This window comes from Quercus lobata, chromosome 8 (genome assembly GCF_001633185.2).
Source record: "Quercus lobata isolate SW786 chromosome 8, ValleyOak3.0 Primary Assembly, whole genome shotgun sequence".
NCBI classification, from domain to species: Eukaryota; Viridiplantae; Streptophyta; class Magnoliopsida; order Fagales; family Fagaceae; genus Quercus; species Quercus lobata.
Genome location: NC_044911.1, coordinates 17,029,869 through 17,041,767, shown reverse-complemented (window position 1 = coordinate 17,041,767; position 11,899 = coordinate 17,029,869). Strand labels below are relative to the sequence as shown.

Sequence of the window (11,899 nt, the reverse complement as noted above, 5' to 3'; positions counted from 1 at the left end):
TTAAAGAATTGGGATTTCCCTTGCTCCTCACCAAAGCCAAAGGACATTACGGTGCTGATGTGAACTCATCAAAAGCACAATTCGTGCGCTTAGTCTCTAGATCCTCCATTCATTCATTTTGATATACTGCTGTACAATTCATTCATTTTGGTCACATTTCAGTGTTTCACTCTTCAATGTTTGTGAATCGTGCCTTTGGCTTTGGACTACAACTAAGCTAGTCAATTGAATTAGATTTTTTTTTTTCCTTTTTTTTAATGGTTGTGTTGTGTTGTCTAAGTCTTGTCTCATTCTTTCATGTCATGTCTGTGGAGGCAGTGGAGCTGAAGCTTTATTGGTTGTGAAGCCCTTAAATAGTCAAATTGCATGTGAAGGCGGAAGCTATTGTCTTGTCTTGTAATTTATTGACTGCTGGTTTGGTCTGGTTTGGTTCTAGTGCTTTGTGCTTTATGCACCTAGTATCAGGACGTAGTTTAAATATTTTTTTAGAGAATTTTTTTTAACGAGTCAGGTCCGGTCACGGGTCAATCCGTTTTTGCTTCGGGTAAAAAAAATTGAGTTCGGGTTGGACCGGGTCAGAAAATTCTGACATGTTTTGCCATGTCTACAAATAACGTATGCAAATTGTGTAGAAAGTGCCTGAGTAATGAGCAAACATAAAACTATTGGTGTGTGGGCAAGGGAGTTCTAGTGAAAGGTAACAATTGTTAAGTAACTATATACGAAGCATTTTTTGGCTGTTGAGGAAATAGAGGAGTGTGGAGGGTAGTCTAGAACGAATTTCTCTTACAATTGATTGTGCATGAGAAAGCAAATTCGGATGCTTGACATGGTATAGGGTTTTGAAGGATCCTAGACTTTTCGTCTGCAGATAGACCAATTGGAAAATGGGTTATGAGTTTTGACCAACAATTAAATATATTTTAGACTATTATCTCAAAAAAAAAAAAAATTATACTAAAAATATTGTTTTCGTACCAAAATTTTTTAAAAGTTAATTTTTAATCACTAAACTTTAAAAAGTTTGTGTTTTTTATCTATAAACTTCTGCAAATGTTTTACTCTATGTCCTTTTGTCTATATCAATTAGTTTCCTACACGTCTTGACTTTATGTCCTTTTTGTCTATATCAATTAGTTTTAATCCTACACGTCTTGACGGAAAGCTAACATGGGATGCAACTACTACAATATTTTATATGAATATTTTAACATGGTATGCAACTACTACAATATTTTGAGATTCAACTTGTATATTTTGCACTATTCAACGAGTAACTAATTCAACTATTGACTCAAAGCTTACATTAGGTCAAATTTCACTTTGGGTTCAACAACTATGATTTTTTTAACAATGATTTATAATCTATAAATGTCCTTTTTATGATATAGAAGGGACAAAGTATGTACTTTATTTGAGGAGAGATAATCAGAAGTAAATGGTTTGGCTCTCTCCAAAGAAAATATTGACTCTACCAACTATCATATTATGTTTTGTTTATCAGATGCTAGAGATCGCTTCAAGACTTTTATGTTGGTAGATTCAAGTTAATTCAACTGAAAAACCTCTTATTTTCAAATAAGAGATCTAGAATTCAAACATTGTCAATACCAAAAACTCGAATGATATTTTTGCCTAATAATAAATAACAATAATCATGGAGTGAATATCATGAATTAAAATTTGTTCCTATCTTAGAAAAAAAAAAAATAGAATAAAAAGAAGGTATTTCAGTGCTTTTTGGTCCTTTTGGATTAAAATTTTTTTTTGAGCTCATGTTTTGGACTAAATTAGTCAAAAACTGATGGGATCGACGAGAACACGTTATAGTGACGAGGCCATAGTAATGACGAGGATATCCCCTGATGACGAACAAACCGTCAATGACGAAGAAAGGAAAGTCATTCAATGGTGCCAGTAAATAACCTGGGCGGTTACGAAACCAGAAGAGCAGACTGTTGGGGACTAATAAAAGCCCCATAATTGGGCTTGAGGCGTTATGAAAGAAGAGCATTTACACTCCAACGGCTAGCAGTCAGGCTCACAGGTATAAAACTCTCACATTTCGCAGCATAAGGTACGATACTACAATTCTGAAAAGATACTCCTTACTGCTAGTTCTATAAACATCTTGATTGCTCTAACTTTGGCATCGAAGACGTTGTGGTAGGCACCACACCGGTGACCATCCTTCTTGAAGAGAACCAGACGCTAACGGGGAGTTCCATCTGCCTTCTGAGACTGACGAGTTGCACCTCATCAAAAACACTATGTACTAGTTTCAGACTTTTCGTGAGAAGTTCCACTGTTTTATCAGAGACGTGGATCTTTCTTTGCTTGAAAAGAGGTATATCTAGTTTATCTACTCCTAGTCCTAGAGCACTTTCATGGGCCTCAGGAAATTGGTTTAGGGTCAAAGGCCCAGGATATGTGGATCTTTTTGCCCATTGGTCTAGCTTTTTCAAAGACGTGCATTGAATGGGCCAAAAACTGTGGCTCTTTTGAATGGCCCAGTTTCTAATATAAATCTCCTTCCTAAATCCGAGAACTCCATACTTGTGCGAAGTGTAATCTTTGCAGAATATATAGCTGCCTCATTCTTTTCTGCGAGGGCTTGCAGTCCACCAATGCTACCAGCCTATAATAGAGTATCCAACTAGGCCAATCAGAGTTGGGGTTGCAAACTGAACTTTTGAAATTTCAAGAATGGTGTTGGACATTTCGGGGAAGCTTAAACAGCAGTCATGGTCCCAAGATGACATGGTATGGTATACATCACAGTTCATGCAGTCAGCTTTTAGGATATAGGCTTCAAATTTCATTTCAGGTACGTTTTCTTTGTCTCGTCTGACTAATGTGTCAAGTGGATCTTATTCTTTTGAATATCAATTACCAGTGGAGCTAAAGAAGCATAAAGAATTTGTGAAAGTAATTTAGTATTGGACATTAATTATGAAATTGGATTAGAGCTCTGTGCATATTTGTTTAGTTTACAATGTAAATGTTATATTGACAGTATAATGTAAACTAATAATTTTACTTCTCTTTGACTTTTGCTTTTCTTCTTGTCTATTAGAAGATATTAAGACTGCAACAGTTGGTATTAAGAAGAACAGGAAGAAGACCAGTAATGCTACATGTCGTTTTTGCATTAGTGTTACAAAGCTACAAGTCGCATATCAGTATTTATTGGTTAATCAGTTACAGGTTGTTTTACACGTGTTCTCTTTGTATTGGTGGCTTATAGTTTGGATAATTCTGTTAGTTACTACTCTGATCGATGTATATAAAGACACAGCTTGTAATCTATTGGCAATATACAAGATACACAATTTTCTCATTCACATTGTTTCTCTCAATTCTTCATCACCATTGTCAAAGATCACAGCTTGCACCAATTCTAATATTGTCTTCAAATTGTGAACTTTTATAAAGCGTGCATGATCCAAAGCACAACAAACTTTATTAAGTAGATTTTGAAATGAACATAAAATGAAAAACATAACTTCTAAATAAAAGTTATGGATCATTCCATAAGCAAAGAATTTGAGTGTTTTAAACTTAAAAGTTATGGAGTTTGAAATGTTACCGGCCTTGCACAATTGAAATCGATGCATGATTAACAGAACAAATTCCAGTCATGCTATTAATTTGGTTTTCCTTCACGACAGTTCCCACATTCAAGAAACCTGGTTGCTTGGGACAAGGTAGAGCTACACTTTCATTGCTTAGCATTGTGACAACTTCAGACATGGCAGGTCTATCTGCTGCACTTTCTTGAACACAGAGGAGAGCTATGTTAATGCATCTGAGTGCCACATGCATAGAACATACATCATCAAGTAGAGGATCCACCAAGTCCGATCCCCTCTCATTTGTCCATAATTCCCATGCCTTAAAATCAGGAGGAAAAGAGAAAGAAAGAAGAATAATCAATCGAAAGTCAGAGGTTATTTGGTCAGGGTTCTAAGGTGTTTAGAACAAGGAATTTATAATTTATGTAAACGATACGTGTAAGTAACCTCTTTCATATGTAACCATTACACATAATCGTATAATACCCTCTCGAAAGCAAGGGACTTCATATATACCCCCCCCCCTAAGGATTACGAAATAGTTTTCATTCCATTAATAGTGATTAAATATTTTTTCCAGCAAATCCCAACAAAAAAATCAGAATTTAAAAGTGATTGGAAGTTTTTACAAGTGAAAGTGCAAATAGGATACTTACATATCCAAGAAGATGGCAAGAGTCAGTTGGATAAAAACCAGTGTTCTTTTGACCACTCACAATCTCTAACAATAAGATGCCAAAGCTAAAAACATCTGATTTGATAGAGAAGAGGCCTTCTAGAGCATATTCAGGAGACATATAGCCACTAGAAACCATTATCAAGTAAAAAGAATTAGTAGTTTCAAATTTTTTTTTTTTAAATGTATGGGCACATGAATACATTCATGTTTGTTATTATGATTCAGAATTTTTTGTTTATTTTACTTACTAAGTGCCAACAATCCTATTGGTATTTGCTTGAGAGTCGTTTCCTCCAAATATTCTTGCCATTCCAAAATCTGATATTTTTGGATTCATGTCACTATCCAACAAAATATTACTGGCCTTAAGGTCTCTATGAATAATCTTGAACCAGGAATATTGATGAAGATAAAGAAGTCCTTGAGAAACTCCTTCAATGACTCGGAGTCGTGTTCCCCAATCTAAAATCTTGCTCTTTTCTGGATCTGATTTACATAAAATGAGTAAATTGCAATGCACAATTAGTAGCACACGTTCAAAGGACAAAAGCACAAAACACAATTTTATGAAAACTTCAAAATAGGAGAAACTACAAACCAAAAAGGAAGAAATCCAAGCTTTTGTTGGACATATACTCATAAACAAGTATCTTTTCATCCCGTTCAATACAGCAGCCCAAAAGTCTGACAAGATTCTTGTGTTGGAGCTTGGCGATGAGCATTGCCTCATTTTTTAGTTCCTCACAACCTTGCCCAGATCTTTTTGAAAGCCTTTTCACAGCCACCTCATCCCCTTTCTGTAAAATTCCCTGAAATGCTTGTGCTTAAACTTAATTAGTTCCATTACTACTAGGGAGAACGTTAGCTCACTTAAATCTGAAGAGATATACTTTGTAGGCTTTAATATCATAGTCAGAAACAAAACTGGCATGGGCCTCTTTGTGCTTGTTAACACTTACTAAGATGGCAAAGTTTAGTCTTTTTATTTACAGTCCCCTAAGCATTGCGTTTAAGGATATTGAATCATACCTTATAAACGGGCCCAAAACCACCCTCTCCTAGCTTGTTTGCATCTGAGAAATTATCAGTTGCAGCAGAAACACTTTTTAAACTGAACAATGGCATTTTGACTTCCTTTTTCTTACCATCTCCAGGCTTACTTACTTCAGAAAGCTCAGAATTTTCTGTTGTTTGGGTCATGCCCACATCTAACTGTAACAAATCCTCGCCTGAATAGTGAACAACAAATTTATACGGTGTTAATTAAGGATGTAAATTTTTATTGCTTAAATAGCTATTCGAGCAATTCTTTACTCACCCTTCTTTCTGAGCTTTCTCCTCACATAATAAAACAAAAGGCCCAATGTAAGCATTGCAAAGGGAGTAGACAAGGTCAGTACCAAAATTTGCAACACTCCGAATTTGAAATTTGTACTAGAGATTGAATTGTTATTTACTGTGTCTATTGAGGTTTCATTCCTTGAGTTTGCATCTGAAAAAGGAAATCAGAGAAATAAATAATGTATGCATCATTACTATAGGTATCTCCTCAAAGTTCTTTAAAAAACAGAAGATAAAATAATTGCTAAGAAGAAAACACTACCGCGATACTAATAACTAATTACTAACAAGTCTTCAAATTTCTTACCTAGCTTGACCAAATCCGAAGAAGCAAGTTTCAGATAGAAATCAATTCCATTTATATCATCGGTTGAGCGTTGTTTCAGGTTCAATAGAGCACCATGCCATACAAAGCATTGAAGCTTGGGATCTTTGGGATTTTTGGGATCTCGCTTTATGTAATAATAAGCATAAGCAACACAAGAACAGTTGTTCAAGCAAGCCGATTGGCAGTCAGTAGGATTGTCTGTCTCCCGATGTTGCCGATTATCAGGCCAATCAATTATTGACATGCTAAAAAACCCATCTTTCTGAACATCAATATTCTTAGTGCACTGCAGAGCAGTTTCCCTCAAACAACCAGTACTGGATGAGTTCCCATTGCTCCAAGCATCAGCAGAAACAGGTTTGAAACTTATCAAGGTCATCATGATAAACAGAAATTAAGTAAAAAGCAGTTTGAACAAGCAGTCATTGAACAAGAACAATCAGAACAAGCTTCAGTAGTTGATGTTCTAGCTGCAGAATCAATAGAATAAAGGAAGTACAAAAACGACAGTAGTTTAATTCAGTTCTCCTTACTTTGCACAGAAAACGACTTACAGTTTAGTTCATTGTAATTTTCCTTTAGTGTTTACACGTGCCTCACGTGCTTGAGTTAGTAAGATTTTCTGTTTTGTTTGTTAAGTTAGTTGCACAACTTTTGCTTCTGTGTGTTGTACTCGAGTTGTATATAAGCTTCTCTTCTGATAATTATTAGATTGAGAAATCATTTTACTAAATTCTTCTTTGACAAAACTAAACTATTGGTCCTTGAAGTTTGTCTTGTAAGTACAATTGCTCCCTAAAGTGTTGGCCACCATCTTGGGCAATTCTTGTGTGCCTGTTAAGATCAAAGGCTCATGGTCCCTAAGACTCCAAAGGCTTCCAAGTCTGACTAGGACTCTCTCATTTCTTATGAAGGCAACTTGGCTTGCAAGAACAATTGCCCTATCATGGTCTCCAATTTTGAGTTCAATGGCTCTGACTCCACAAATTTTGACAAATCAAACGGTTCAAGAAGATTTGGATTTTGTGATAGTATTTGCAGCAATGTGGTATTTGGTTTTGGTATGGAGGTCGGCTGAAGATAGTGGTTGGGGGGACTCGGGTTGTTTTGGGATTAGAAGAAGTTTAATTGTTTGACAACTCAAATCGTGATGTGTAAATAATTTTTAAAATTTTTTCATTAAAAATATGTCAAGTCATTAATTTGTTGGTCACATAAGTAACATTACTAACTATAGTTAATAAATGGACTAGTACCACTCACTTTTAAAACTTGAGTGATCAATAGTGCTCATTTGAAACTTGAGAGATTAATTGCATTGAAAGAGTGAATTTTAGAGGCCAATAATGCAGTTTCACTAAAACTTTTCAGCAAAAAATTAAATAAGTTATCCTACACAAGATTATTTGGTTAGGAAAATATTTTCTTTTTGTAAGGTTGAATTTATTCAACCATCTAATTGGCTTTATTCCGTGCCAAATTTGCTTGTAATTCAGCATTTAGTAACCCTGTATTTAGGTGGGTTTGATGTAAGGGTAGTGAGTGAGATAGAGTGAAGATTGCTCAAGAGTGTGCTAGAAAACAGAGACTTGCGGCTGGGACTCGCGGGTGACTCGCGGCTGCAAGCCGCTAGACGCAGCACATGTGCCAAGCATGCTGGAAGATGAATAGTCATGCAAGCTGGAGCACTACAGGACAAAACAGGACAACTGGCTATACGGTTATCTCACGACTGGATCTCGCGACTTAGTCAAGCCGCGAGGTCAAGCCGCGAGCCACCCCTATTTTGTAAAACCTGACGTTTCACATTCCTCTCCCACTCCAGTATAAATACCCCTTTTACCCACGATTGTGAGAGAGCTTCCAGAGAGAATTTTGAGAGAGAAACCCTAAAGAAAAACAAAATTGATTCACCCACAATATATACCTTAGAATCTCTTCAAATTCCTCAACTCTCTTCCTCTCCATTGTCAAATCCTTGAGAAGCATTATACCAAACCTGGTTCTCACCATTATCAATACTGTGAGAGAGCTGGTTGGATATTTGGGAAGCATTTAGGAAGGAACCAATCTTCATTGGCTGATGCTACGGTCTAGTAGCGGAATCCGGGAAGTTAGAAAAGAAAAAGGTTCAGCGCAACCTCGTTGGAGCAAGAAGCTTGGAGGGCTTAGGTGCACTGGGTAGATTAGGCTTGGAGGGTCTATTGCTGTCCATGTATCCCAACTGTATTTTCTAGTGGATTGTTTACCGCTTGGAGGGCGGCGGAGAGGTTTTACGCCGAGGGCTTCGGTTTCCTCTTCGATAACACATTGCGTGTTGTCTTTGTATTTGCATCTTCCTTCCTCTCTATCTTTGCCTTTTTATTATCTGCTGTGGATTATATTTTGTTTTGGCTTAGATAGTTTTTACCAATTCCATATTATAGCATATGTTAAGTTTCCGCACACTAGTTGTTTGACATATTGCTTGAATTGGTTAAATTGTAATTTGGGGGTCTAAACGTTCAAAGGTGTTTATACACGTTTTTGAACATTCACTTTTGTTATCTGATAATAGCTTATTGCTTAGAGGAAGGTGGTAACTTGAGGCTGCCATCAAACTTATTCCAAAATTGCTCACTTGAAACTTGAGAGACTAATTGCATTGATAGAGTGAATTTTAGAGACCAATAATGCAGTTTCACTAAAACTTTTCAGCAAAAAATTAGATAAGTTATCTCACACAAGATTATTTGGTCAGGAAAATATTTTCTTTTGTTATCTGATAATAGCTTATTGCTTAGAGGAAGGTGGTAACTTGAGGCTGCCATCAAACTTATTCCAGAATTGCACTTTTCTACGCACAGAATTTCCAACAAAATTGTCTTCTTCTTTCTTTTCTTTTATTTATTTATTATTTTATCATAAGGGTCAATTATTGTGTTATATCTACGAGTACAACCACTCTCAAGATTTTCATCTTACTGGACCTTGACAGTAACCGAGCAATAATTTTTTTCACAACGAAATGAAATCCCTAACTGAATACAGAACACTTAAATACATTATCTGATAATATTTTGTATGAAAAAGTTCTCTCAAACAAATATCTCATTACAATTTTTCTCAACAAGTTTTATATTTTAATCTGTTATGTTTTTAAGTGTTCGCTAATTCCAAGACACATTAATTTTTATTCAGTTACTATTGGGGCTGATCAAAGAATTGAAGCAGTGTAATTTTGCTCAAGCAAAATCGATTTCACTATAGTGTAAGTGAGACATTAAAGGAATCTGAGAATTTGGCATGTCACTCGTTCAAGACTCACTCAAGCTAGATCGTCCAAATTATACAGAAATCTGATTGCTTTGGAGAAGGATTCGTGCTTGCTTCTTTTAACCTACTTGTGCACCTTTATTTATAAAATCATACTATGCACTACTTTTCAGCATAGAATAAGGCGGCCAGGCGCCAGTCTAGACAGATCAATCAGGAGAAAAAAGCAACTTTGTTATGGTCCTTAGAGCAATTGCACCAATCATTGGAAAATAGAAAAAGTGTTCATTTTTACATACTTTTGCTAAAAAATTATCCATATTAGGGGTCTATAATACTGTATATATACAACAATGTTATAGTAATCGTGTAAATATGCATGGTTACTGTAGCTTTCTATTTGATTATTTAAATATATCTTCTCTCTCCTCTCTCACCGCTACTTTTTTTGCTCTGACTCTCTTTCTTTCTTCCCTAACTCAATTCAATACAGAAAAAGGAGGAAGAAGAGAATCAATTTAAAACAATCCAAAACAAACAAATATTAAAAACAAATCCAACTCAAAATCAACTCAAAACAAAATCAGTTACTCCCTTCATCGTCTCTGCCTTTTACCAATACCACAAGTGCATTCGCTTCAAGCTTGTCTCCGCCACTAAAGCTTCCAATCCTAAGCCCCAGATCGAGGCTCCTTTGCTACAGCAAGGCGATGGAAAGATCGCTGGATCCAAGTGGTTCGTCGCGAGGTTCGTCGGAGCTGCCTTGTTTGGGCTCAACTCTAGGATCGAATCCTTACTTATGCTCGCTGTCATGTTGTTTAACATTGGGGTGTTCATGGTTGTTGTGCTTGGCCTCGTGGTTGGTTACTTGATTGTAGACGTGGCAAAACAGGGTAGGCCGGGTCGGGTTCGGGTCGCGGGTCAAAATAGGTCATTTTTAAACGGGTTAATCAGGTTGTCGGTCAAGTCGGGTCAGGTTGACTTGTATTTTTCAAACAAGCTTTTTTTTAATTTTTTTTTCCAATTACAAAAACAAATCAATGACAACCTGTTTAGAGAGAATGAATAAAATCAATTAAGGAAATGAATTGCACTTAATACCACTTGTTAATATCCTTCCAATTTTGACAGTTTTGAGCATGACAAAAATTCTTTATAGTCATAAATTTATGATAGAAAAAGTCTTTAATGTTAATAGTTCACTGTCAAAATGCATATAATTATAAGTTTACAACTTCAAAAAGAGATAGATATTAAGAAGTACTAAAAAGTATATTTTAAGTTTACATCACTAATAATATCATTCCCACAAAAAAAAAAAAAAAAAAAAAAAAAAAACTACATGTCAAGGACCATATCAAGTTATCGACCTTCTTAAGTGCACATTTTCCCATTGCATTTAAAATAATAGTAAAGTTAGATTATTTAGAAAGATAAACTAAATAAAAAAAGATTTAAAAATAAACATAACATATGAAGTGAAGAAGAATAAGTAAATATTTTATAAGAGGAAGCTTGGTTTAAAGATTTAAGGACCAAAAGAACTAAGAAGAGAAGATAAAAGAAAAATATAAAAGAAAAGAGTAGAGGCGTAGAGAGAAAAGAGTAGAGGTGGAGAAAAGGGTAGAGGCGCAAGAGTGAAACTAAAACACTTCAAGCTTTGTGTGAAAGTGTGAAAAGGCCAAAAGGGTAGAGGTGCAAGAGTAGAGGAAGCTTTGTGGTTTGTCACGTTTGTGTCTTTGTGGACTACAGCTAGTCAGCTACTATAGGGGCTAAGTCTAGCCATTTAGTGTGTTAGTAAATAGTGAGTAATGACTTAGTGTACTAGACTACAGACCACTAGTGAGTCTAGTGTGTGAGTTGTGAAGTGTGATCATATCAAATTGAATGAGTTTTTTTTTTTTTTTTTTTTTTTTTTTTTTTTTTTTTTTTAATGATTGTCTTGTCTTGTCTTATGTCTGTGAAGGTTTTAGTGGTTGTGACTTGTGAAGCTCAAACTGAATGTGAAGCTCTTAGTGGTTGTCTTGTCTTGTCTCCTGTGAAGTGTGAACATATATAATTGACTATTGGCTCGCTTCGATGCTTTGTGCTTTATGCACTTAGTATTAGGATGTAGTCTAAATATTTTTTTATTGAATTTTTTTTAACAGCTTGGGTCACAAGTTATCTAGGTCAGGTCGGGTTGGGTTGACCAGCAAAAAATCGGGTTGGGTCACAAGTCAATTGTTTTTGGTTTGGGTCAAAAAATTTAGGTTCGAATCAGGTATTTTTTGGGTCGGTCGAGTTGGGTCCGCAAATTCTGACCCATTTTACCACGTTTACTTGATTGATATGTGTTTGTGTCAATGTGAAGATTGGAGGTTTGTTTATGGGGTTTTTCGGTGAAGAAAGAGGGAAGGAAGAAGCAAATCAGAGTCACTGAGAGAGAGAGAGAGAGAGAGAGAGAGAGAGAGAGTGTGTGTGTGTGTATAATAGATAAACTGATGTGGGTGTTTTGGAAAAAGGGTTGTGTAAAATAGAAAAAGGTAGGTTGAATATTTTACAGGGGCTAGTATGATTGCTCTTAAAGCATCTACCCGAACGCTTGATATTCCGTTGTTGTGTTCCCTTCTTACTGTCGTTGGCACCAACCTAGTCGTAAAGTGAATTCCTAGAACCTAACTATAAGGCCCGTTTGAGCCAAAAGAGGGTGTGTAGGGCATGAGAGGTATAAGGTTGGTT

At 35.9% G+C, this 11,899-nt stretch overlaps 1 protein-coding gene across 1 annotated transcript; it reads right to left on the bottom strand.

Moving 5' to 3' along the window:
• Positions 1–3,585: 3,585 nt before the first annotated feature.
• On the bottom strand, positions 3,586–6,302 carry LOC115956511 (G-type lectin S-receptor-like serine/threonine-protein kinase B120). Its single transcript, XM_031074864.1, has 7 exons — positions 5,903–6,302; positions 5,573–5,746; positions 5,284–5,483; positions 4,846–5,063; positions 4,503–4,802; positions 4,232–4,379; positions 3,586–3,894 (listed from the first exon to the last, which is right to left on the bottom strand). The coding sequence occupies exons 1-7, from the start codon at positions 6,300–6,302 to the stop codon at positions 3,586–3,588; spliced, it is 1,749 nt and encodes a 582-aa protein (XP_030930724.1).
• Positions 6,303–11,899: the final 5,597 nt, after the last annotated feature.